Source organism: Panicum virgatum, chromosome 2N, assembly GCF_016808335.1.
Source record: "Panicum virgatum strain AP13 chromosome 2N, P.virgatum_v5, whole genome shotgun sequence".
Classification (NCBI taxonomy): domain Eukaryota; kingdom Viridiplantae; phylum Streptophyta; class Magnoliopsida; order Poales; family Poaceae; genus Panicum; species Panicum virgatum.
Window position 1 is genome coordinate 10,899,845 of NC_053146.1, and position 22,971 is coordinate 10,922,815.

Consider the following 22,971-nt stretch of genomic DNA (forward strand, 5'->3'; position numbering starts at 1 on the left):
CCGCCTGTTAAGCCTGGTTAGGAAAATTTTGCCTGCACATGGGCCCAACACAGGGGAGTTGTTGGATCTGTTTTGAAGGGGTGAGATGTGCCCAATGTTACATTGTGACATTGAGTAGCAATGTCACCCAATCTGAATCCGGTTTCTTATATAAGACCTGGGTTTCTTCATATTTTATCTTCACTCCTCATTAATTTTGCTGTCACCTCAATTTTTTGCTTACATGATAACGTATTTAATGATATAAAAATCAGTTGAGTTGGAGGGTTGAGACTGCTCTTATACTCTCCGTATTGGTAAAGGAAGTCGTTTTGGACAAAATTTGGGTCAAACATTGGGAATATAAATCATCAATAATTTTTAAATTATTGAATTTACAAATTTGAAAATATATAAATAAATTTATCTTAAAAAATACTTTCATAAAAATTTATATATCAAAGTCCCGCACGTGGAGACGTGGAAGTGGAACCGCGCCATTCCCCATGTGGCCGTGACGCGGTCCGCTCAAAGTCCACCGTGGACCACTTCACCACCTCCTCTAGTCCGTTCCGTTCTCTCCCACCACGCCGCAACCGATCCCGCAGTTACCACCTCGCTCCGCCGCCGCTGCCGGGCCGCCCCGAGTCCCCGACCGCCTGAGGAAGTCAGGAAGCACCCCCCCCCTCCCCCGCCGACCCGGCTCGCGGCCCCGCCCGCCCGGATCTGACGGCTCGCTTCCGCACGCGGGGAGGTGCGGAGCCTTCGTCAGGGCTCCGGGATGGCGGCGCCGCCGGCGAGGGCCAGGGCCGACTACGACTACCTCATCAAGCTGCTCCTCATCGGCGACAGCGGTCAGTGGCTTTCAAAAGCTCCCAACCACTCAAACCTCTCGATTTGACTCGAGCGAGATCTGAACGCGAAATTCAAATCCGGTTCGCCTAGATTACACTGCATGCCTGCATATGATATGATCACATAGCCATAGATCATGAGCTCCTCTCTCAGTTATAAAGTATGTTATTGTGTATAACTACTGCTATTACCTAGCGATGGCTATGTTGTTAATTTGTCCAAAACATCTAGGAAAAGATTTGCAGGTTTTGGTAATTCTAGTCCAAATTAATTATTGGAGAAATGCATATTCACTCTTTTATTTTGCCAGTTATACTGTAGTTGTTATTAGTACAGTTCTACAGTATTTATGAGCTCCCATTTCTAACAATTAATGTTTCACTAACCTTGCTCAGTGAAGCAAAACATATGATTAGTTGATTACTAGGTGTATATTCCATCTGTTGCTCTGAAGTTTTTTGTGGCATGCATTGTTTCCGAAAGGAGTGAAACTGTGAGGTACTAGTTGCTCTGAAATTTTTTGTGGCATGCATTGTTTCCTTAAGGAGTGAAACTGTGAAGTACTTTCACATAGCATTCACTTAGGAGAAGAAGAAAAGTCTTTCTATTAGTTGCGTAACCTTCAAAAACTTGGCTGGTAATGTATTTATTACCTGTCCAACATTATGGATGGGATTTTTTTTTCAGAGTTCTTATGATATGTAAAGTTTACTGTTCAACTTTGTTATTGTTGTTAGCAAGTATGGTTAGGCAGCAAAAACTATTTTCCTGAGGAAGCTCTAGAGCGACATATTCACATTACAGTGGTCCAAGCGGCAAGCTGTATTGTGGTACAGGTAGCATTTCATGGTGAAAAGAGTGACCTGATGTTGGTTACATATCTCACAATGAATGCTGCTGAATCAGATGTGGGTTTACACACTAAACAAGACCCGTCTTAGTATGACATGTCAAATGCGTTCTCATTTCTTGCATACAAAGAGTACCCAGATTTTGGATACCTGTTGCCTTCCCTACTTTCTAATAATTTTGTTCCCTTTTCCTTGCAATATCTATGCGTATATATTGTTTATAGCTATAATTTCTGCAGTTTTTTGTTAATTGTTATGGCCTTCTGGCATAGATATGTAATGGTATTATTGCTTGTTCCTGGATTCACATGCACTACTCTGTTTGTCCTAAAATTATTGGCTCCTAATCTTTAGTACAAATGACCTAACTAACTTAAAGTAAACCGTGTAGGTGTTGGGAAAAGTTGTCTCCTTTTACGGTTCTCAGATGGCTCCTTCACCACTAGCTTTATCACCACCATTGGGTAAGCGCTGTTAAAGTGTAAAAAGAGTTGTTTTCGAGTGGATCATCATTTTTGTACGAATGCCGTTATTTGGATGGTTCTAAAATACTTTCTGTTTTATTCTTCAAAAAGGATCGACTTCAAAATAAGAACAATTGAGCTTGATGGTAAACGCATAAAGTTGCAGATCTGGGATACTGCTGGCCAAGAACGTTTTCGAACTATTACAACTGGTACACAATATGCCTCCTTTGCTGTGGAGTGGAACTAAGTAGGTTTTTGAACTATTTATGGTGAAACTATTCTGAAATTGTAAACTTTTGACTATGCAGCCTACTACAGGGGTGCAATGGGCATTTTGCTCGTCTATGATGTCACCGACGAGTCGTCGTTCAATAGTAAGTATTCTTCAACTTTACTCAACACTTCAATATAGTTGGTTTCCTCATCTGACCATTGTGTTATTATTGACAGATATAAGAAACTGGATTAGGAACATTGAGCAACATGCTTCTGACAATGTGAATAAAATTTTGATTGGCAACAAAGCCGACATGGATGAAAGCAAACGGGTATTTTCTGTTCATCTTTATTGTCTCTCACATTTCCTGTCCATCTTATTCTGCATTCCTACTTGAGATTTTCTGTAGTTTAATGTCCAGTTTAAGATGAAAAATGGACCTTTTTTTGTGATTGTAATGAATGGAACTTCATGTGATAAAGTAGTGCACCTCTAATGGTCATCGATGAGTTTATTCATGGCCTTCCCCTTTTAAATGACCCTATTGTTTGAATACAGGCTGTACCAACTTCTAAAGGGCAGGCTCTTGCTGACGAGTATGGCATCAAGTTCTTTGAAACGGTTAGTTGTTTTTTGACATTTCTGCTGCTATCCCTACACCTATTCTAACTTGAAGGAAAGAGCTTGATGTGTGCCTTGTGATTGTTGTTTCTGCAGAGTGCAAAGACCAACTTGAATGTGGAGCAGGTTTTCTTTTCAATAGCAAGAGATATCAAGCAAAGGCTAGCGGAAACCGACTCAAAGCCAGAGGTGCAACTTCAATCTTATTCTTCATTTTAAACTAACGATTCACTGCTTCGTCAAACCTTAACGATTAAGTCATTCTGCGGTTTTAGGAGCGTACGATCAGTATTAACAGACCTGAGGACGCTTCGGCGCCACAGAAGTCAGCATGCTGCGGGTCCTGACTCCTGACTCCTGATTGGGTTATGTTGTCACACGGAAGATAAGATAGTGGTGATACCATGCTTGTAATTTACCCTTTTACCCTTTTCTCTGGCTGGCTGTCATCATGTGCCTTGTCCGCAATCGCCTGGGTTCAGATTTCTGTGTTTCATTGTGAACAATTTTAGCTACAATACTGGTAGAAATGCAATTGGTCTCGAGTCAATGTTCTGGTGTGTGCAAAACTGCAAATCTATTGTGAGACCATTTCATTTCTAATCAATATATACACATAATTTTGTCCTGGTGATTATCAAAACGCTTGCTGTATTGTTACAATTAGTTTGACACGCTGATGTTAATTCTCAACAAATGCTAAGGGAAAAGGTATGACTCACTCTAGAAAAAGATATATTTGCAGGAAACATTCTATATATACATGAAATGCTGATGAGTTCATCTCATCATGGGTGGTCAAGAGTGAGTCTTGCCCAAAACATTTTCTCCTTTCACTGGGAGGTCAAGTTTAGAAAGAAAATGCTGGCTTTTCTTTGAGCACATCTCTGCCGCAACTCTTTTGCATATATGCATCGAAGTCAAGAACCATCCATTCTGCAAGCGTCCTGAATACCTTCTCCTCCACCCATCCCCTGCAGGATGCATGCACACCACCCCATTACTTAATAATAAAGGGCAGCAGGGTCGTCCTCTCCTCCCCTTCCATTATTACACAAGCAAAGAATAAGCACCAATTACACAAGCAAAAAATAAGCACCAAGCATGGCCGGAGCCAAGCTCAACGTGACCGTCCTGGGCATGTCCCTGGTAGTCGCCCTCCTCCTCCCGAGCGGCGCCGCCGCCATGGAGGGGACGATAGACTACCACGCGATGGACGCCGACGAGGAGCCCGGCAAGAACCGGGTGCTCTTCCGCCCCGGCGACGTCGCCAACAAGTACAGGCGCGGCTGCGAGTCCACTGCAGAATGCAGGGGCAAGTGATGGTCAGATAGACCGAGGGGGTGGAAGGGAAGATGCAGCCCCACCGTCGACCTCACACGCTGCTTTTGCATATTCTCGTTTGTGCTTATTACATTGGGGTTCCAAAAAACTTTTAAGGAAAAGTTTGGTCTTTCATTGCACGAACATGTGGTGAGATCATGAGCATTGACCGTTGTGGATCGCGCTTGGTTTTAGCACGCACATTGACATTTTGCTGTGTAAGTGCAAGCACGTTAATTTTCCTTACGAAATCCAAATTTCATATGGAAAACAAAATGGCTATGCAGGCCATCCACTTGTACATTATCAAGAAAATAGCCATATAGAACTTCACCACGGCTTCCATTTCCCTGTCTATTTGCTCTCTATAAGATGCCAAGTCTATCTTTCTGGCCCAACTACAATTCTATTTTTTCTTGCCCAGAGTCCAACTTCTAAGAAAAGTTGACTCAGGTTTTGCATAAAATCCTACAGGCAAAATTCTTTCTTCGTATTGTTTGGGAGTTAGCTAACTCAGGATTTGTTTTCAATTTAAGTTGGAGTCAATGATTATATTTCTAATTTTTACCTACTAAAGTGAAAATACAAAAAAACTTCAACACAAGAGGTGTAAAATATAAAAAAAACATAGAAAAAGTAAAAGAACAAAAAACCAATATAGAGAATGGTAATAAGCAAATCTAATAAACTGCTAAGGAGAAAAAAGAAAGACACATGGTGAGGTGCAATATTATTTATGCTGGCATACCAAAAAATATTATATTTCATAAACTTTTATGCCCCTTGCAAGTGGTTATAAGCAATCTAATAAATTGTTTTTCCAAAAAAAGAAATCAAACAATTCATCTTATACCCATCATTCAAAATTACTCGAACAATCTCCCATACTATCTTGAGCGGCTAACTGTAATTATTATAAACGCAAAGGATAGAATACTTGGCAGAAAATCGCTCCTTTCGTATTACACCTTATTTCATGAAATGAACTAACCTTGCTTAAATCAAATAACAAGTGTCTTTTTTAAAATTTAGATTTTAGTAGGGTTTGTGGTTTTGAAGTGGCACGTGAACATCAGCAAAACCCGTTCACTCCGAATAGCGAGGAAAGAAAGGGAGCTCGTGCCCGTGTGCCACACCCGCACCCGCCCTCGCCCGCAGTTCACATCAGCCGCCGCCACCGCCGCCGCCGCAGCAGCAGCACAGCGACGTCGCCGCCGTCCCCCCGCCGCCGCGCCGGTTCCCTTCCAGCCGCCGGGGACCATGTCGAGCGGCCTGGACATGTCCCTGGACGACCTCATCAAGCAGTCCAAATCCCGGCCCAAGTCCAACCCTGCCTCCTCGTCGGGGCCCGCGCGCCGCGCGGCGCCGCCCGCCCGCGCGGCGCCCTACCCGCCGGCCGCCCCCAAGGTACGCCGCGCTTCGCCCCGCGCCCTCCTTGCTCCCCCGGGTTCACCTCCGCCTGAAAACCCTAACGGCGCCTGCGCCGGCGCCGGCCCGTGCCCGCCCAGGCCCACCGCGCCGCCGCCGACTCGCCCTACGGGGTCTACTCCGAGCACATCGCCGCCATGGCCGCGGTCGCGCTGCCGCAGCCGGCCACCGCGAGGTCGCTCGAGACGGGGACGAAGCTGCACATCTCCAACCTTGACGCCGGCGTCACCGTCGAGGATGTCCAGGTGCTACCCGTTCTCCTGTTGCTTGGCAGTTCACTAAACAAGTCGGTAGTTGGTTCGGTCTTACTGTGCTATTTCTGAAGAACATAGTCTCCCTGTTTGTGTTACTAAGTGAGCTCAGAGATGCTGTACTTTCATGTGAATGCAATCTAGCCGTACTAAGTCCTGTCACTAAATTCTGTTTGATTGTTGTAGTCTTAGCTGTTTGTTGTAATGCTTTTGTTTTGAACCTTTGGTGACATTCAGTGAGTGGAGGAATGACATTGCACTAATTTCCTTCCTGTGGTTTGGACTATGCTAGATGCCCTTAAGCTCTTTCAACTGGGTTGGCTTATCGCATATAAATTGTGCTTGACTTTGGGTTGGGGAATGGCTGAATGGGTGGAAGGAGATGAATGAAAACATGCTTGGGAGTAGAAGGAATCTGAAATGAATTCTTTCATTTCCTTTCCTATTGTATTCTGGTACATAAAGCTCTTGTTCTCTTGGTTGGGTGGTTGTATGGCTCACGCCTATATGTATATTTAACATTCTAAATACTTGCATAAATCACATGTACATACACATACTTTAGAATGTCATACTTACCTAATTTCTGCAAATTCATTTTTAGCCTTGTCTAAATCTTGGCTTTTTCTGAGCATATAATTGTGATCGATGTGATTGCAGCTGATCAATTATGTTGTTCTGTTTCATCAGGAACTCTTCTCGGAGGTCGGTGAGCTCAAACGTTATTCAATGAACTATGACAAAGATGGGACATCCAAGGTTTATTGTTGACTGTACTATCTCTTTCACTATTTTCTTGTTGTGGACTTCTTTGAAACCTTCATTTTCTTAGGGAACTGCGGAAGTTGTCTTTGCAAGGAAGGTGGATGCTTTGGATGCCATCAAGAGATACAATGGTGTTCTACTTGATGGGAAGCCAATGAACATAGAGCTCATTGGAAACAATGCCGAACCACCTCCCATGCCACCACTAATACACAACCGTCCTTTGCAGAACTATAATGATATCCATAGCAGGTTAGTCAGACCAAATTCCTTTTGTTATCTGTCATTTTCAGTCCGTATTAATTACGCTTTTTTTATGGTTAGCATTGGGGGTGCAAAAACTTGTATGAGTAAACTTTTTTGATAAGATCACTTGATACTCCCTCCGTCCCAAATTATTAGTCGTTTTAGCTTCTATAGGTACATACTTTTTGCTATGCATCTAGATATACGTTATGTCTAGGTGCATAGCAAAACTTATGAATGTTGAAAACCCAAAACGACTAATGATTTGGGACTAAGAAAGTAGTACTAAAGGCATGCTGCATCAAAACCAATTTGGATTTTGGTCAAATGAGGGAGTGGGTGAATCTGCAAAGAAATAGATGTTTCAGTCCCATAAAAAAACTTGACCGGTGGGGAAAAGACCGCCCCCACAGCATTACACTAAGAAGAAACCTCCGCCAAGCCAGCTGAGAAAACCCCTTAACCCCGGCTTCACCCTATAGGGCCGCACCGTAACCTGGGCCAACCACGACACACTATGTTTGCGATCACTGCAAGTACCCCCTGGTAGGAGGGACCAGATCAACCACAGGTGTCACAGGCTGGTGCCCTGCCACTTTCTTGGGTTGCCAGCGAGTTTTTTTTTTGTTTTTTGTTTTTGCCGCCACCAGGATTTGAACCCTGGTTTGTGTCTTCCTCAACTGTGAAGCTTACCACTACACTACAGGAATGTTGGCTGTGTCAGTCCCACGCATTCAATGATGTTTGGAAATGTGCAAAAGTATTTGCTTCAGATCAATTTAACAAGGTTATCATTTAGTTTTGCTGACATCATGTCCTCCTACTCTCAGTTCTACAACTGTATTATTTATCCTACTGCAACTCTAAGATAGTAAGAAGATATCATTTGCAAGCACTATAGCAGTTGGCTAGAAATGTTAGTGTTATGGTTGCTATTGTTTCTTGTAATACATGTCATGTTTTAGTTTGTCATGTTCAGACTTCAAACAATCAACCCATATTTAGAAAAAATGCTTTAGTTTTTTTTATGTGGCTATTCCGGCCTGTAATATAGCTTGTGCTTTTGTTCACCATGTTCAGATAATCAACTCTTTTTAGAATTTCTTGCTGAGTTAAAGTCACTGTTTATGAACATGACTCTTATTATTCATCTCATTAAACAAATGCAAGATTTAACTAAATACCTTCATAGAACTGCCCATTTTTGTTTATAATTACCCGCTAGTGCATTTCTAAGCTTGCTTTGTTAGGATTGTACTATAAGAAGCAACAGTGCCTTTTCATTTTATCATGGCTCATGCTAGAATTGAGGGGCTGGGTTATCTGGTCAGGAATTATATACAACTAGTCATTTTCTAGTGTTGATCCACCTATAAATTATTTGTATGTGCACTGTGATGGAACAAGATTATTTAGGTGTGCAACTGCGTTCAGACCACCCAACAATTTGCACATGCATCTTCTGTGAATTTTGCTTGAGGCCTGTATGATTGATTTAAAAAATGTTTTCTTACATTTGGAAATGCTGTTAACATTCATCACTATTCACTATGCAAGGCTGGAAGTGAAAACTAGAAATGGCAATGACAGTTTTTCTCCATGTCCTCCCATCGGATATACAGCAAGCCCAGTACCAGTGTTGCCCCATCCCTCCACTGAAGAACATATGTTTAGTGTAGAATTGTAGTACCACGGTATCATAAGACAGGTTCCTGCAGTAGCAATAATTGTTTCCTTCGTTTTTGTATTCACCACAACTGGAACCATAGCGCCATCTCAAGCCAAATGAAAAACATATGTTTAGTGATGGCATGGACCTTGATAGCTTGGGTGCTACATATATTTGGTCACACAAGTATATGCACAATGACAGTGCAGCACATCCATCTGGTTTGGTCGTCTCCATCCCTGCTGTCTGTTGCAATTTTGATACTAACCCACATTGGGTCCCATCCATCTGTGATACAGTATATATTTGCATGCATCACTGGTGTTATTCCGACCATGTAGTCATAACATTCTGGTTATTCTGTTTGCAGCGTGCCTCAAAACCAAAGAGGTGTTCTGCAAAGAGCACCTCAAAGCAATGGTCGTGGTGGAGGCAGTAGTCAGAACAGTGGCGGTCGCGGACAGGGGAAAGGCCGAGGGCAGGACCAGAACCGCACGCCCCTATCTGCAGCAGATCTTGATGCTGAACTGGACAATTACCATGCATCGGCAGTGAAAGAGAAATGATGCTCTGGCGTCCTGCTTATTGTACTGGTGGGAAGGTGATGAGGTTGCGGCTTTGTTTTAGAAGTTTGAGGTTGTTACTATTCTAGCTATAGTGTTTTGTACTACATATTTTTTCACATAGTTATAGAACCATTCTGATATCTTGTTTATGCACTACGATGGTGTGGACCATAATTGATCCAGTTAATGCTACATCCAGGATGCAAGTTATGCTAATTTGCAGCCCTGTAGGCACGGTTGAGAACAAATGCAAACCAACAGTTTCGTCTGTGCTACTCTGTCTATAACCCGGTGCTGGACCTGTTCTGCTTTACTTTAGCTAACCTTCTATTGCATTTTTCAAAAGTCAAGTTGATCTTGAATCCCTGTGTTCTGCGCTGTATCTAGTTTTGCAATTGTTTTAAGATATTTGTATTCTGTCCGCAACGATGTCGTACTAGGGGTCTGTTTGACAGACATAAGAGAAGCGGAGCTGTGCCAATCGGCAGTTTGTATGGAAGTGATATACTCTGCAATGGACTAAGATGATGGGTGCATGAAGTTTATCTTAGAGTCACCTTTTAACCATAAAATCACTTCATATAGAGAATCTTTTATGGTTGGATCTCAAGAAATAAAACCAATATTAGTGAAACATGTTTTCAGAGAAATTTTAGGAACATAAGCTTTTTAGTTAGTTTGTTGAGATGGTGTGTAGCGAAGACTATCGATTAGTTGTGCGGTGCAACAAATTATATGGTTTATTACTTTATTCCCGTGTTATTGGGTACCTCAAAAAAAAAATTCTTGTGGTAGTTGAGTAAAATCTGGTTCAGTAAATCTAAATCGCTGATCCAAACAAGCCCTAGGTGTACTTAACATACTTTGAAGTTAGGTTTCGTTAGTTGGAAAACCTAAACTAATTTATAAAAAAGTAACACAACTAATTCATAAAAGAGAAGAATAATTCGGTTACTTTTAAAAAGAGGAGAATAATTCTCAGTTCAGTGACCTAAAACACCGGGACAGCCTGCCTGGCAACAAACTGCAATATAAACAACAAACTATACAAAACGGAGCAAATCCTATTTCGCTGGCTAAAGTCATTCCTAAAAATTAAACAAGAATGAATCAACTGAAATTTGATCAAATTGAGGAAAACCAACTTTCTAATCCCTGCCCTTCATTTTGTCACTCAGGAAGTGACAAATCAAAATAATTGTTGCAATTCGAGTACATGATGACTCCGAAATGGACGAAATGAGACTAAGAACTTGTTCTAATAGCACCACACTCTAACGAAGCCTAACCTATGACCTTTCTAATGGCACCAAGCTATAATAATTCTACCTAACCTATGACCTTCTTCTTCTTAATCTTCTTCCTAATGACACCCACGCTCACATGACGTGTTTGTGAGGGAACACGTAGATGGGGCTCCTCACATGGTGCCTCCCGTCGGACCAGACGACGGACGCCGACGCGCCCAGGGTGCCGTTCGCCGGCAGCAGCGTGCCGGAGACGCGCACCTTGAAGCTCAGCTTCTTGGTGCCGGCGCTGAACGCGAGCTCGTCGGGCGTGACGGCGACGTCGACGCCGGGCACCGTGGTCACCGTGGCGCGGTACACCGAGTCGGCCGGGCCGACGTTGGTGACCGTCCGGGGGAACTCGGCGGCGAAGCCCACGCCGTAGTTGAGCACGGGCACGGCAATGGACGGGTAGTTGAGGTCGCCGACGGCCCCGGCCCTGGCCTCGGCCGAGCAGGCGGCGGCGGAGGCGCTCCTGCCGGTCATGGCGGCCAGCTGCGACGAGTTGTAGCCCTGCGCGCAGAGGAAGCCGACGTAGTCGTCCTCCGTGGCGTCGTACACGAGCCCCGGGTACCGCGCGCGCATCGGGTCCACCTGCCCGGCGCCGTACGCGAGCTCGGCCTCCGGCTCGCCGGAGCCCATCGGGGTCGCCGTCGTCATGAGCGCCGACTGCACGGCGGCGTGCGACCACCCCGGGTGCACCGACTTGACGTACGCCGCCGCGCCCGTCACGTGAGGGCACGCCATGGACGTGCCCGAGATGATGTTGTACTTGGTCCTCCGCGAGTCGACCTCGCTGCCGGACAAGGTCGCCTCCGGCGTCCACGCCGCCAGGATGTCCACTCCCGGAGCGCCGATGTCCGGCTTGAGCACGCCGTACGTGACCCTGTTCGGGCCGCGGGACGAGAACTCCGCCACGCTCGGCGCCGCCGCGTTCTTCACCGTCACGCTCTTCTTCACGGTGACCATGGGGTGGCTGCAGGCGGGGCGGCGAACATATCGCATGTCAGAGCGGCAAGTAGAAAACAGCAAGGTAATGGTTGGTTCGCCGGCAGGCGGCGGCGGCTGACCTGGTGCTGTTGTAGTAGTCGATGATGTGGTCGAACTCCTTCTCCATGACGATGACGGCGGGTATCGAGAAGGAGAAGGCGGTGTCCTTGTTCTCGTCGCCGAACATGTACACGATGGCCCCGTCGGCGCCTGTGAGGCCGATGGCTTCCGAACTGATGCCGATAGCCATGCCGCAGAGGAGCACGGCGCCCTTGTACCTCTTGCCGTCGAGCTGCTCGTGGTCGCAGCCGCCGGGGTCCATGAGGAGCGACGGCTTGCCGAGGTTGGGGAAGACAGTGATGGCGCTCCCCACGACGCGCCTGCCGTTGCCGAGGACGAGCTCGCTGATGATCCTGCGGTCGGTGTGGGTGGCCGCGACGGAGATGGTCCACGGCGCGACGTTGCTGACCGAGCCCAGCATGGGCCCACTGTTGCCAGCGGAGACTGAGACGACGACGCCGCGCCGCACGGCGTGGAACGCGCCGACGGCCATTGTGTCGGCGGCGTAGTCCTGCGCGAAGACGGAGCCCAGGGACGCCGAGATGACGTCGACGCCGTCGGCGATGGCGTCGTCGAACGCCGCCAGGATGTCCTCGGACGAGCAGCCGTCCTCCCAGCACACCTTGTAGATGGCCAGCCTCGCGGCGGGCACCGCGCCGCGGGCCGTGCCGCCGGCGAGCCCACCGAGGCTGGCGCCCGCCACCGCCCGGCCCGCGGCCGTCGACGCCGTGTGCGTGCCGTGGCCCTCCCGGTCCAGCACCGACAGCGTCGTGTTGCCGCCGTAGTACGACCGTGCCCCGATGATCTTGCTGCGTCGACGACGGCCGGCCGGATCCATCAGATTTCAGTATGATCTTGCTTAATGATTAGGCGATGATGAGAATGTGATGGATCAAAATGATAGCTGAAAGCTACGTACTTGTTGCAGGAAGTGAAGTTCTTGGAGCAGACGCCCTTCCACTTGGCCGGCGGCGGCGGGAGGCCCTCGTCGGAGAAGGACTCCGAGCCCGGCCAGATGCCGCTGTCCACCATGCCGATGATGACGTCGTTCTCGAACTTGAGCCGGGTGGGGTCGTTGTGCCGCGGCACGCCGAGGAAGTCCCATGACCTCGTCGTCTGAGGCCAGTACACCACCTTCTCGTGGATCGACAGAACGCCGTCCATGCCTGACAACCCATCCAATAATCAGCAAGTAGTTAGTATTAGACAAAATGATCAACTTCATGATCAGGTAGATTGATCTACACGTGCAAATAACTAAAAGTGTATACATGTAGATTGGATCTAAGAGGAGGAAGTTGTTGCAACTTGCAACCGATTCAATCTAACAAAGTTACAAAGAGTGTATGCTTACCGGCGAGCCTGTTCTTCTCGTCGTCGGTGAGCCTGGCCGCGAAGCCATGGAGGCTCCTCGAGTAGTGGTAGACCACCCGGTCCGCCGCACTGGAACTGAACGAACACGTCAGCAACTCGATCGATCACCAAGTCATCATCACAACTACTGCAGCACGCATGTGTACTTGTACGCATCATGAACAGCTAACTTACCTGTCGGCATCGAGCACGCCGCCGATCATGTCGTGGTGGAACGCCGCGATGGCGGCGCCGGCCTCCGCCTCGGGGAGTTCCGCCGTCGCCGGCTGCCTCTCCGTGAACACGACGTACACCTGCACGCCGCGCGCGATAACAGATCAGATTCAGATCAGATACGCACGTACATACTGATGGCCGGATGAAGTAGCTAGCTAGCGACGACGACGGTGCAGATTACTAAAGCCCGTGCCGATACGAGCGCCGACCTTGGTGGTGTCATCGCCGTGGCCGGCAGCCGCGGCGACCCTCGCTCCGCCGGCGGCGGGGTTGTGGACGGCGGCGGCGTGGCAGAAGAGTGCGCTGAGGGCAGCGAGTACGAGGAGCAGCGGCGACGTGTGTGTCGCCATTTTGGAAGCGCGGCTGGCGGAATGGTTGGATCTACGTGATGTGCCGGGTGTATTTATAGTGCGTGGGTGGTCCTCCGGATAAGCGAAACAACCTGCGCTGATATTCTTCCGGTGGTTATTATCTAATCCCATTATTATCTATGTATATGGCTACTGACCCGCTGATCTATATAATCGTCAAGAGCTAAATATTAATAATGCTATAAGTAACTTTGCCAGATTTTTGATGTCAGTGCTTAAAATTCTGAAATTTGTTATGGCTGCAGATTGCTATCCAAATAGTTTGGTTGCTTATCAAATCCTCTTAATTGTACGTGTGATTGTAGCTTCAACTTATAAAAGTTTCTAAAATTTAAAGTTGTTGAACATTTATTTGAGATCAACTATGTCACAAGAAAAATTAAATGGCTTTACAATATGCAACATCGAGAAGACTATTTGATACTATTAATCTCAATATCGTCTTGATGATTTTGCATCAAGAAATGCCAGAAGAAGTATCTTTTTGTGAGCCAATGGATATTATGGAGTGCAAATATATGGTAATCGAGTTAATTCTAGAAGTACAAATAAACTATTGTTTTAGTCTATAATGTTCCCGATAATTATTAGGGAACATATCAGGTGCAAACCAATCTCTTTGTGCAAACCGTGCAAACTTCAATCTGGACCACCGGATCAACATCCAACGGGATGTGCGAGGGGAGTGGAAGGGGGGATTTGCAAAAGTGTGATTAGAGGTGGACGGTTAATTGTAAAATCACCCAATCCCCATGCCCCTTGGATGGTGATTCGATGGCACAGATTGAAGTTTGCACGAAGAGATTGGTTTGCACCTGATATGTTCCGTAATTATCAAATATGATAAATATGTTAAATGTTGGAAAAATACAAGACAACTTTCTAGAATATTCTCCATAAGTCAATAAAAAGATATTTTCATAGAATACTCTATAATTAATAATAAATAAATTAAAAAAAATCTTGTAATAGTTAGGAATTCTCTAGAAGGGGGACAAATGCTCCTATTATTCTCCTTGTCCTATAAATAGAGGACCCCCTCCTTGTTATGTCATCTATCTAAGAGCATGGTGTGTTGTGTACTCTTGTGTAAAACTATTGTGTTGTAATAAAGTAAGTGTTAGTCTCCTAGTTTCTAAATACTTAGTGTATAAGTTATGATCTATCGTAGGCAGGCTCTGCCACCCGGGATCAAAAAGGATTTGAGCTTCATCGTAGGAAGGCTCTGCCTCCCGGAAGCCAGTTTCATTTGTTGGCAGGCTCTACCAACCGGACGCGAGAAAGCGGCTCTGCTGTCGAAAGGACCTTATGCACCAAGTAGATAGAAATTGAAAAAAACTAACTAACTCTACAGTGGGTTGGTGTATTTTAGGTGTAGGTCCTCAGCTTAGTAGGTATTAGGGCCACCTCAGTTCCCAATATTAAATTAAAATGATATCAGTATATTTGTTTTCGCTTTACAAGAAAATAGCGTAAATATATTATAAGATTTTATATAAGGTCTAGACTCTCGAGGGTCTGTCATGATGAGTTCGCCGGAGGAGCAGCGGGGGCGACGTGCGTGTTGCCATTTTTGTTGGGTGGCTGGCGGAATGGTTGGATGCTATGGTTCCGGGTGTATTTATAGTGGTTTGGCCTCTGGATAAGGGAAATAATTGTTCCGGTGGTTATTATCTACATAGTATCTATCTCTGCTCCGTAACGCAGTTGGCTGTTATCTAGTATCTATCTATGAGTTGTTTGGTTCCAGAGGCTAAACTCTAGACCATGTCACATCAAAAAGAATTTTAATGTTTAAAAATATTAAATGAATACTAATTACAAAACTAATTGCAAAACCCTGGGATTAAACAGCGGGACAAATCTAATAAGATACATTAATTCATAATTAGTGAATGGTTACTGTAGTAAATCATGGATTAATCAGGTTCATTGGATTCGTCTCGTGAATTAGCATCCATATGTCAAAAAAGTTTTACAAATATTTTTTTTTGATACTCCTATTTAATAAGATTTTGTTTTGATGTGATAGGGGCTAAAATAGTTGGGAGGAAACAAACAGGATCTATGTTCCGTGGGCTCAACATGCGAGCCCGTCGGGATGTCGTCCGGTCACTGGTAGATGACGTGAAAGTGTTGTTGGTTTGTCTCCCAAAAACCAAACTGGAGTCTGTACCCTAGAACTTATGTTGAGTATGCTGGGAACGCAGTCCGCGGATTATGCGTACCTCCCTGCCTCTGAAACTCGTGACGGCGTTCTGATCGCCGCACACTGCCAGAACGACTCCATCTCTGACGTCCAGCTGGGTTGTTTCTCCATCACCGTTCGTGTTCGTACAGAAGCAGAGGGGCTGGAGTGGTGGCTAAGCAGTGTTTATGGTCCGCAAGCGAACAACGAGAAGGAGTTGTTCCTGGAGGAGTGAGAGGCCGTGCGCGATGCCTGCCCCGACCCCTGGTTGGTTGTGGGCGACTTCAATCTCATCCTTGATTCAGCGGATAAGAATAACGATCTAAGAATAACGATCGTATCAATAGAAGAAACTCGGCGTGTTTTAGGCGCACTGTAAATGCGCTCGAGCTCCAAGACATTCTTCTGAATGGCCGTGCCTACACCTGGAGCAACGAGCGAGTTCGTCCCACGCTCGTCAAACTTGATAGAGCACTAGCGTCGCTCGACTGGGAAGAGCACCGCCCGGCTTGCTTCCTGCAGGCACTTTCATCTGAGATGTTTGTCCCATCTTCTTGCAAACCAATGCCACACTACGACCCAAGCCAAGGTTCCACTTCGAGGTGTTTTGGCCCAAGTTCGAGGGCTACGACGACGCCGTTAAGCGTGGCTGGCACTGCCCAGATTGTGTTCGCGACCCATTCAGGCGACTTGACACCCTGCTGCACAACACTTCCTGGGAGCTTCAGAGTTGGTCTGCTAAGCACATTGGCAACATCAAGATTCAGCTGCTTGCTGCAAGAGAGGTTATCCTACGGCTGGACCAAGCACAGGAGCACAGAGACCTCTCAAGTGACGAAATCGACATCCGTAAATCGCTCAAGGTGCAGTGCTTGGGATTGGCTTCACTCGAGCACACCATCGCACGACAGCGTGCTCGGGTGCTGCACCTGCAAGACGACGACGCCAATACCAGATATTTTCACCTCATGGCAACAGGATGAAGCAGGTGGAAGCACATGTCGTCAATCATCGATGGCAACAGTTTGGCGGTGCTTCATGAAGACAAGGAGCAAGTTCTGCTCAATTACTTCTGCGGCCCTGGACCTCCCACTGGTCAACTCTGTATCACTGGACAGTACGTTTACGCACGATGAAGTCTGGAATGTGGTCAAGGAACTTCGACCAGACAAGGCGCCAGGACCAGATGGGTTCGCCGGCAAGTTCTACCAAAAGGCGTGGCCGATAATCAATAATCAAGAACGACATCGTTCACACACGATGAAGTTTGGAATTTGGTCAAGGAACTTCCACCAGACAAGGTGTTAGGACCGGATGGATCACCGTAAGTTCTACCAAAAGGGTTGTTGACACAGAATCACGCTAACACACTCGAATGCGCTAGAGCGCGCAGAAGATCATCAAAACGATCTGAAACAACGATGCCCTGGCGGACCGGTTTCCGCAGACCGGTCTGACCGGTTCCGCAGACCGGTCTGACCGGTGTGGAGCAAAGAACTGCAAAGACCTAGAAACGCGAGCTCGGGAGGGACCCCGTCGGAGCTTGCGCGGCTAGAGTTGCTCTGAGGTCGGCAGGCCACTCAGAACGTCTTCAAACGACGTATTGACGAAGGAAGAAAGCAATCTAGGGTTGGAAAAGGCTAGGGTTTGAGAGACAAAAAGTAATGCGATATTTTGATTTTGATTCGATTGGAATATCCTCAATCGGTCGTGACCCTTTATATTTATAGGGTGGGGTGGACTTATCCCGCAAGAAATCCTGTTTACAGATCTAAATCTATGAAAAATCCTAATTGTACTCGGACTCTACCTGGACTGGTCAGACCGGTCGGACCTACCGGTCAGACTAGTCGATCCCTGCCGGACAGGCCACAGTGCCTCGACCGGTCAGACCACTTGGTCAGACCGGTTGGTGCCAATTTTGGCTGTCAACATATGCCCCTTGCTTTTTGGTGAGTTTCACAAGCCAAAAAGCAAGAACTATCCTGATGTACATGTTTTATACAGAGCATATAAGTCTAAAAAATAAAGCTAAGGGCGATATCCAATACTGGCTATCTTCGTCCTCATGCACTTTGCCATACGCTAGGATAGAACTTCTTCAAGTACCTCCCATTGATAGCCCTTGGTAGACGTTCATGTTGCACCGTCTCCACCATATACGAATTACCGGAGATAACTTTGATAATCTTGTATGGACCCTCCCAACTTGGTGACCATTTGCCAAACTTGTTGCTTTTCATCCCAAGAGGCAAAATTGTCTTCCAAACCAAATCCCCAACCTGAAAAGATTTAAGTTTTACCTTTTTGTTGTAGACTCTGGCCACCCGAAGCTTGTCTTTCTCAATCTCCTTCAAAGCCTTCAAACGCTTGTCGGTCACCTCATCAATATTATCCATCATCAAATCATGGTAATCAACAGCGGAGATGTCATTTTGCTTTGCCAATCTATATGCATCTAGATTTACCTCAACGGGTAAAACGGTCTCTTGACCATACACAAGCTCAAAAGGAGTAACTTTAGTAGCACTATGTCTAGATATACAATGAGCCCACAATGCTTCGGACAACACTTCATGCCACCTCTTAGGATTTTCTTCTATCTTCTTCTTGACAAGTTTGATCAAAATCTTATTACTAGACTCGGCCTGCCCATTGGCCCGAGCATAGTATGGAGATGAATTGAGCAACTTAATCTTGTAAGATTCGGCAAAGTCACACACCTCTTCTGATATAAATGAAGAACCTTGATCCGTTGTCAAAGTTTGTGGAATGCAGAATCTATGAATAATATGCTCAGTAATAAACTCAATTACCTCCTTATGTGTCATATTCTTCAAAGGAACTGCTTCGGTCCATTTAGTGAAATAATCCGTAGCAACCAACACGAAGCGATGCCCCTTTGAAGATGGAGGATTAATCTATCCAATGAAATCCAACCCCCAACCTCGGAACGGCCATGGTTTAATAATAGGATGCATCAACGCAGCAGGCACCAATTGCAAATCACCAAACCACTGACATTCTTCACATCCTTTATAGTACTTGAAACAATCGGATAGCAAGGTGGGCCAATAGAAACCGGCTCTTCTAAGTAACCACTTCATCTTGAGAGCCGATTGATGAGTACCACAAATACCTTCATGAACCTCACCCATAGCAACCCGGGCCTGATCCGAGTCTAAACACTTGAGAAGCAAATCTTTGGCAGTTCGATGATAAAGTTCATTGTCAATTAAAACGTACTTGAAAGCCAAACGCCAAATATTTCTCTCTGCACCACGACCAGGATCTCTCAAATACGATATAAGAGGAACCCTCTAATCCTGGGCTTCGGCCGAGACAATTGAATCATCTTTTTTGGCCGAATCAGAACCAACAGCTGCATCACCGGTCAGACCGGTCTCTGGACCGGTCAGACCGGTCTGGGCAGTTAGACCGGTTTCGCTGACCGGTCGGACCGGTGCGTCCAGAACCAGACACTCGGCTTTCGTTTGCATCGGCTTGCGAATGTTGAAATATTTTTTTCGTAACATTATAGCCAGATGCTTGCTGAGCCAGAGTATTTGCATTTCCATTCTCTTCCCTCGGAATATGTTTAATAATAAATTCATCGAAGGAAGAAATAATGTCGAGGCATTTATCAAGATATGCATTTAGAGAACCATTATAGCACTGGCATACCTTAGATACTTGCTGCACCACCAGAAGAGAATCTTCAAAGGCTTCAACATGCTTCACGGCCATGGATTGCAATAATTCCAAGCCAAATAGAAGAGCCTCATATTCAACTTGGTTATTTATGCACTCTTCTTCCAATCGGTTTGAAAATTCAAAAACAGCACCATTCGGAGAAATAAGAACACCACCAATCCCTTGATCATCATCACAAACCGATCCATCAAAGTACAACTTTCATGGTGTGAAAGTAATATAGCCGACTTCTAGATCATACTTGTCATTAATCCGATGCTCAACAATAAAATCTGCTACAATTTGGCCTCTCATAGACTTTAAAGGTTCACAAGCCAAATCATATTCAACCAAAGCATAAGCCCACTTGCCGATTCTACCACTCAAAATCGGTTTTTGTAACATATGTTTGATCACATCGGTTTGACATACTACTATGCAAGTACTAGATAGTAGATAATGCCTTAATTTGGTACAAGCATAATAAAGAGACAAACACAACTTCTCAATAAATGTATACCTCGTCTCCGCATCAATAAGTCGTCGGCTTAAATATGTAATGATATACTCCTTCCCTTCGGTTTCTTGAGTCAAAACAGCCCCAATAACCTTGTCTTCAGCAACCACATAAAGTCTGAAAGGTACTCCTCTCCTAGGTGCTTTGAGTACGGGTGGCGAAGACAAATAAATCTTGATCTTCTCAAATGCTTCTTGCTGTTTTGCCCCCAAGTAAATTCGGTTTCATCTTTTAACCGAAGAATAGGAGTAAAAGCATCGATCTTCCCGGACAAGTTAGATATAAACCTTCTCAAGAAATTTACCTTGCCCAAGAACTTCTGTAAATCCTTCTTGCATGTAGGGGCTGCAACCTTCCTCATGGCTTCAATTCTTTTAGGATCAACCTCTATTCCCTTCTCATGAATAATGAAGCCAAGAAACTTTCCAGCCGATACACTAAAAGCACATTTGAGTGGATTCATCTTCAAACCATACCGGCGCATCCTCTCAAGAGCAAGTCTCAAATTAGCTAAATGATGATCCAAACCGGCCGGTTTAATGACAATATCATCAATGTACACCTCCAAGATGACACCAAGAAAATCATGGAAGATTAAATTCATTGCTATTTGATAAGTAGCACCCGCATTTTTCAAACCAAAAGTCATGACAACCCACTCAAACAAGCCAACAAATCCTGGACATCTAAAGGCCGTTTTAGATATATCTTCTTCGGCCATGAATATTTGATTGTAACCGGCATTACCATCAAGAAAACTAATGACACGATGTCCGGAAGACTCATTGATCAACATATCTACTATAGGCATAGGATATTCATCCTTGGGAGTAGCTTTATTAAGATCTCTAAAATCAATACACACTCTAATTTTCGCCGAATCCTTTTTCTCAACGGGCACAATATTAGAGATCCAATCAGCATAACGACAAGACCGAATAAATCCAGCATCAAGTAAACGATTAATTTCAGTTTTAATTCAGTCATAAATAATGGGATTGAAACGCCTAACCGGTTGTTTATAAGGCCTAAAACTGGCTTTAATCGGTAAACGATGCTCAACAAGATCATGACTTAAACCAGGCATTTTATGATACTCCCAAGCAAAGCAATCAACATATTCCTTTAATAAATTAACCAAACTGGCTTTATATTCAGCCGATAAATTTTTGTTTACAAAGGTCGGCCTAGGGATAGTCCCATCACCAATGTCTACCTTTTCTAAAGGATCGGCCGATGCAAACCCTTGGCCCAGCTTGTCTAGATCATCAGAATCTTCAATGGCTTCACACATATCGTTTGTATGCGCCCGATACTAATCTAGCCTCTGCTGTAACCACTCTGTGTTGGACCGGTCTGACCGGTCGGGGTGTCCGGTCTGACCGGTCGGATCTGTGCACCGAATGGGACTGGACCGGTTTGACCGGTCGGCATAAGCGGTCTGACCGGTCGCTTCTGGAGCTTCTGTTGTACTCATCTGATTTACATTAAATGATTTAGCCGATTATCCATCGGCTTTAGTACAGCAGAAACAAAACCATCCTTAGTGCAACTAATCAAATCATAATCAGACAGATCTACGCCCGATAAACACTTGACGTTGTCGTGTGCACTAATAGAATCCGAATCGGCTAAAGCAGCAAAGGATGAAGTGTCCCCATGGACAATCTCAACCTCATCGCCGATCTACTGAACAAGAAACTGATGCAAGGTAGAAGGATCGCACTGATTTGCATGAATCCAATCCCTCCCAAGAATCAAACTGTAGTTACCTTGCACCTCCGAGACGAAGAAAGCCGTAGCAAGTGTCTTGCTCTCAATGGTGAGCTCCATGGAAGCAACTCCCTTGGCACTAAGGGGCTCACTCCCTCCAACACCACTGACCGGCATGTTTGTCTTGATCAAGCCCTCGTCTTGGCCACCGAGCTTCTTGTACAGTGAGTAGGGCATAAGATTTACAATGGCCCCACCATCCACTAGCATGCGAGTCACCGGCTTCTCGTTGATGTGCCCCCTCAGGTAAAGAGCTTTCAGATGGTTGTCCTTCTCGCTTGGCTTCTGTAACACAGCTTCACGGGGCCCAAACTAAAGATGAGCCAAATCCTGTTCCGGAACCAGAAAGTAATCTGAAGACAAGTGCACCACATTAATCTCCAAGTTGGTGCGCTCCAGAGATGCTTCATAATCCACCAATTCCTCGTCTCCTGTTGTCAGAGGAACTGCTGGGGCTTCGTCTACAGAAGTAACCGAAATGGGCGGTGCCGATTCGGCTGCTGGCTCTGCAGTAGGCTCTACCGGTCTGACCGGTCTATCTGACCGGTCTGACCGGTCGGCTGCGGCGGTCCGACTGGTCTGGCTGGCTGATCAACTATCTTGACCTTCCAAACCTTGCTCTGAGGGAACATGGGCCTGTATCTGTTGAAGTCATCATCCCTCATCTTCTCTTTCTCCTGCTCCTTCTTTTCTTTGTTGCGAAGGCGCTGCAATTTCCTCTTCTGTGTATGAGTTAAACCTGAAGGGCACCACCTAGGCTGATGGTACTTGTCCGCTGCACTCTTGCTACTACCGGCCTCATGATCATTAGCTATGACCGGCTTTTGTGAAGGAACATCAGCCGATTCTTCAATATCCATCGGCTTTTTGCCCGTGTCTTTTATGGGCACTTTGATTTCACCAATTTGAATAACATCGGCTTTAGACTTCTCTGGATCAGCAACAGGCTTCTGCTCCTCTTTCTTTTCCTTGATACGATACTCGAATCTTGGAGCAGGAACCTGGCCCGACCTCTAGTGAGACCGGTCTGACCGGTTAGAGGTGACCGGTCTTATCGGTGCAGCCTGCTGCACTGGACCAGATTGGCGTGATCCCAATCGGTCATGCACGGGCACCCTGGAGCTTTCCCCTTGATAATGTGGAGGATAAGGCATCGGGAAACACTGCATCCATATCCCTTCATGCTCCCATGCCGGATTTGTTGCACTTGACGCCAGTGGCACCCATGGCATGGTAGCATACATCTTCTGGGGAGGATATAATGT

General features: G+C 45.8%; 3 protein-coding genes across 4 annotated transcripts; 2 read left to right on the top strand and 1 right to left on the bottom strand.

Annotated features, from left to right (window-relative positions):
• The first annotated feature begins 478 nt into the window (after positions 1-478).
• LOC120658052 (ras-related protein RABE1c) lies at positions 479-3,627 on the top strand. Its single transcript, XM_039936253.1, has 8 exons — positions 479-833; positions 2,077-2,149; positions 2,261-2,361; positions 2,461-2,526; positions 2,603-2,700; positions 2,928-2,990; positions 3,087-3,179; positions 3,266-3,627. The coding sequence occupies exons 1-8, from the start codon at positions 761-763 to the stop codon at positions 3,335-3,337; spliced, it is 639 nt and encodes a 212-aa protein (XP_039792187.1). The 5' UTR covers positions 479-760; the 3' UTR covers positions 3,338-3,627.
• A 1,769-nt stretch (positions 3,628-5,396) lies between these two features.
• LOC120658053 (THO complex subunit 4B-like) lies at positions 5,397-9,525 on the top strand. Of its 2 annotated transcripts, XM_039936254.1 has the most exons (6): positions 5,407-5,720; positions 5,822-5,986; positions 6,683-6,751; positions 6,825-7,009; positions 7,710-7,790; positions 9,043-9,525. In XM_039936254.1, the coding sequence occupies exons 1-6, from the start codon at positions 5,574-5,576 to the stop codon at positions 9,236-9,238; spliced, it is 843 nt and encodes a 280-aa protein (XP_039792188.1). In that variant the 5' UTR covers positions 5,407-5,573; the 3' UTR covers positions 9,239-9,525. The 2 variants fall into 2 exon arrangements, with proteins under 2 accessions (XP_039792189.1, XP_039792188.1); XM_039936255.1 differs by lacking the exon at positions 7,710-7,790 and having other exon boundaries at positions 5,397-5,720.
• A 1,092-nt stretch (positions 9,526-10,617) lies between these two features.
• On the bottom strand, positions 10,618-13,514 carry LOC120662384 (subtilisin-like protease SBT4.8). Its single transcript, XM_039941544.1, has 6 exons — positions 13,374-13,514; positions 13,123-13,241; positions 12,929-13,023; positions 12,494-12,740; positions 11,595-12,383; positions 10,618-11,500 (listed from the first exon to the last, which is right to left on the bottom strand). Exons 1-6 carry the CDS (start codon positions 13,512-13,514, stop codon positions 10,618-10,620), a joined length of 2,274 nt encoding a protein of 757 aa, XP_039797478.1.
• Between the last annotated feature and the right edge of the window lie 9,457 nt (positions 13,515-22,971).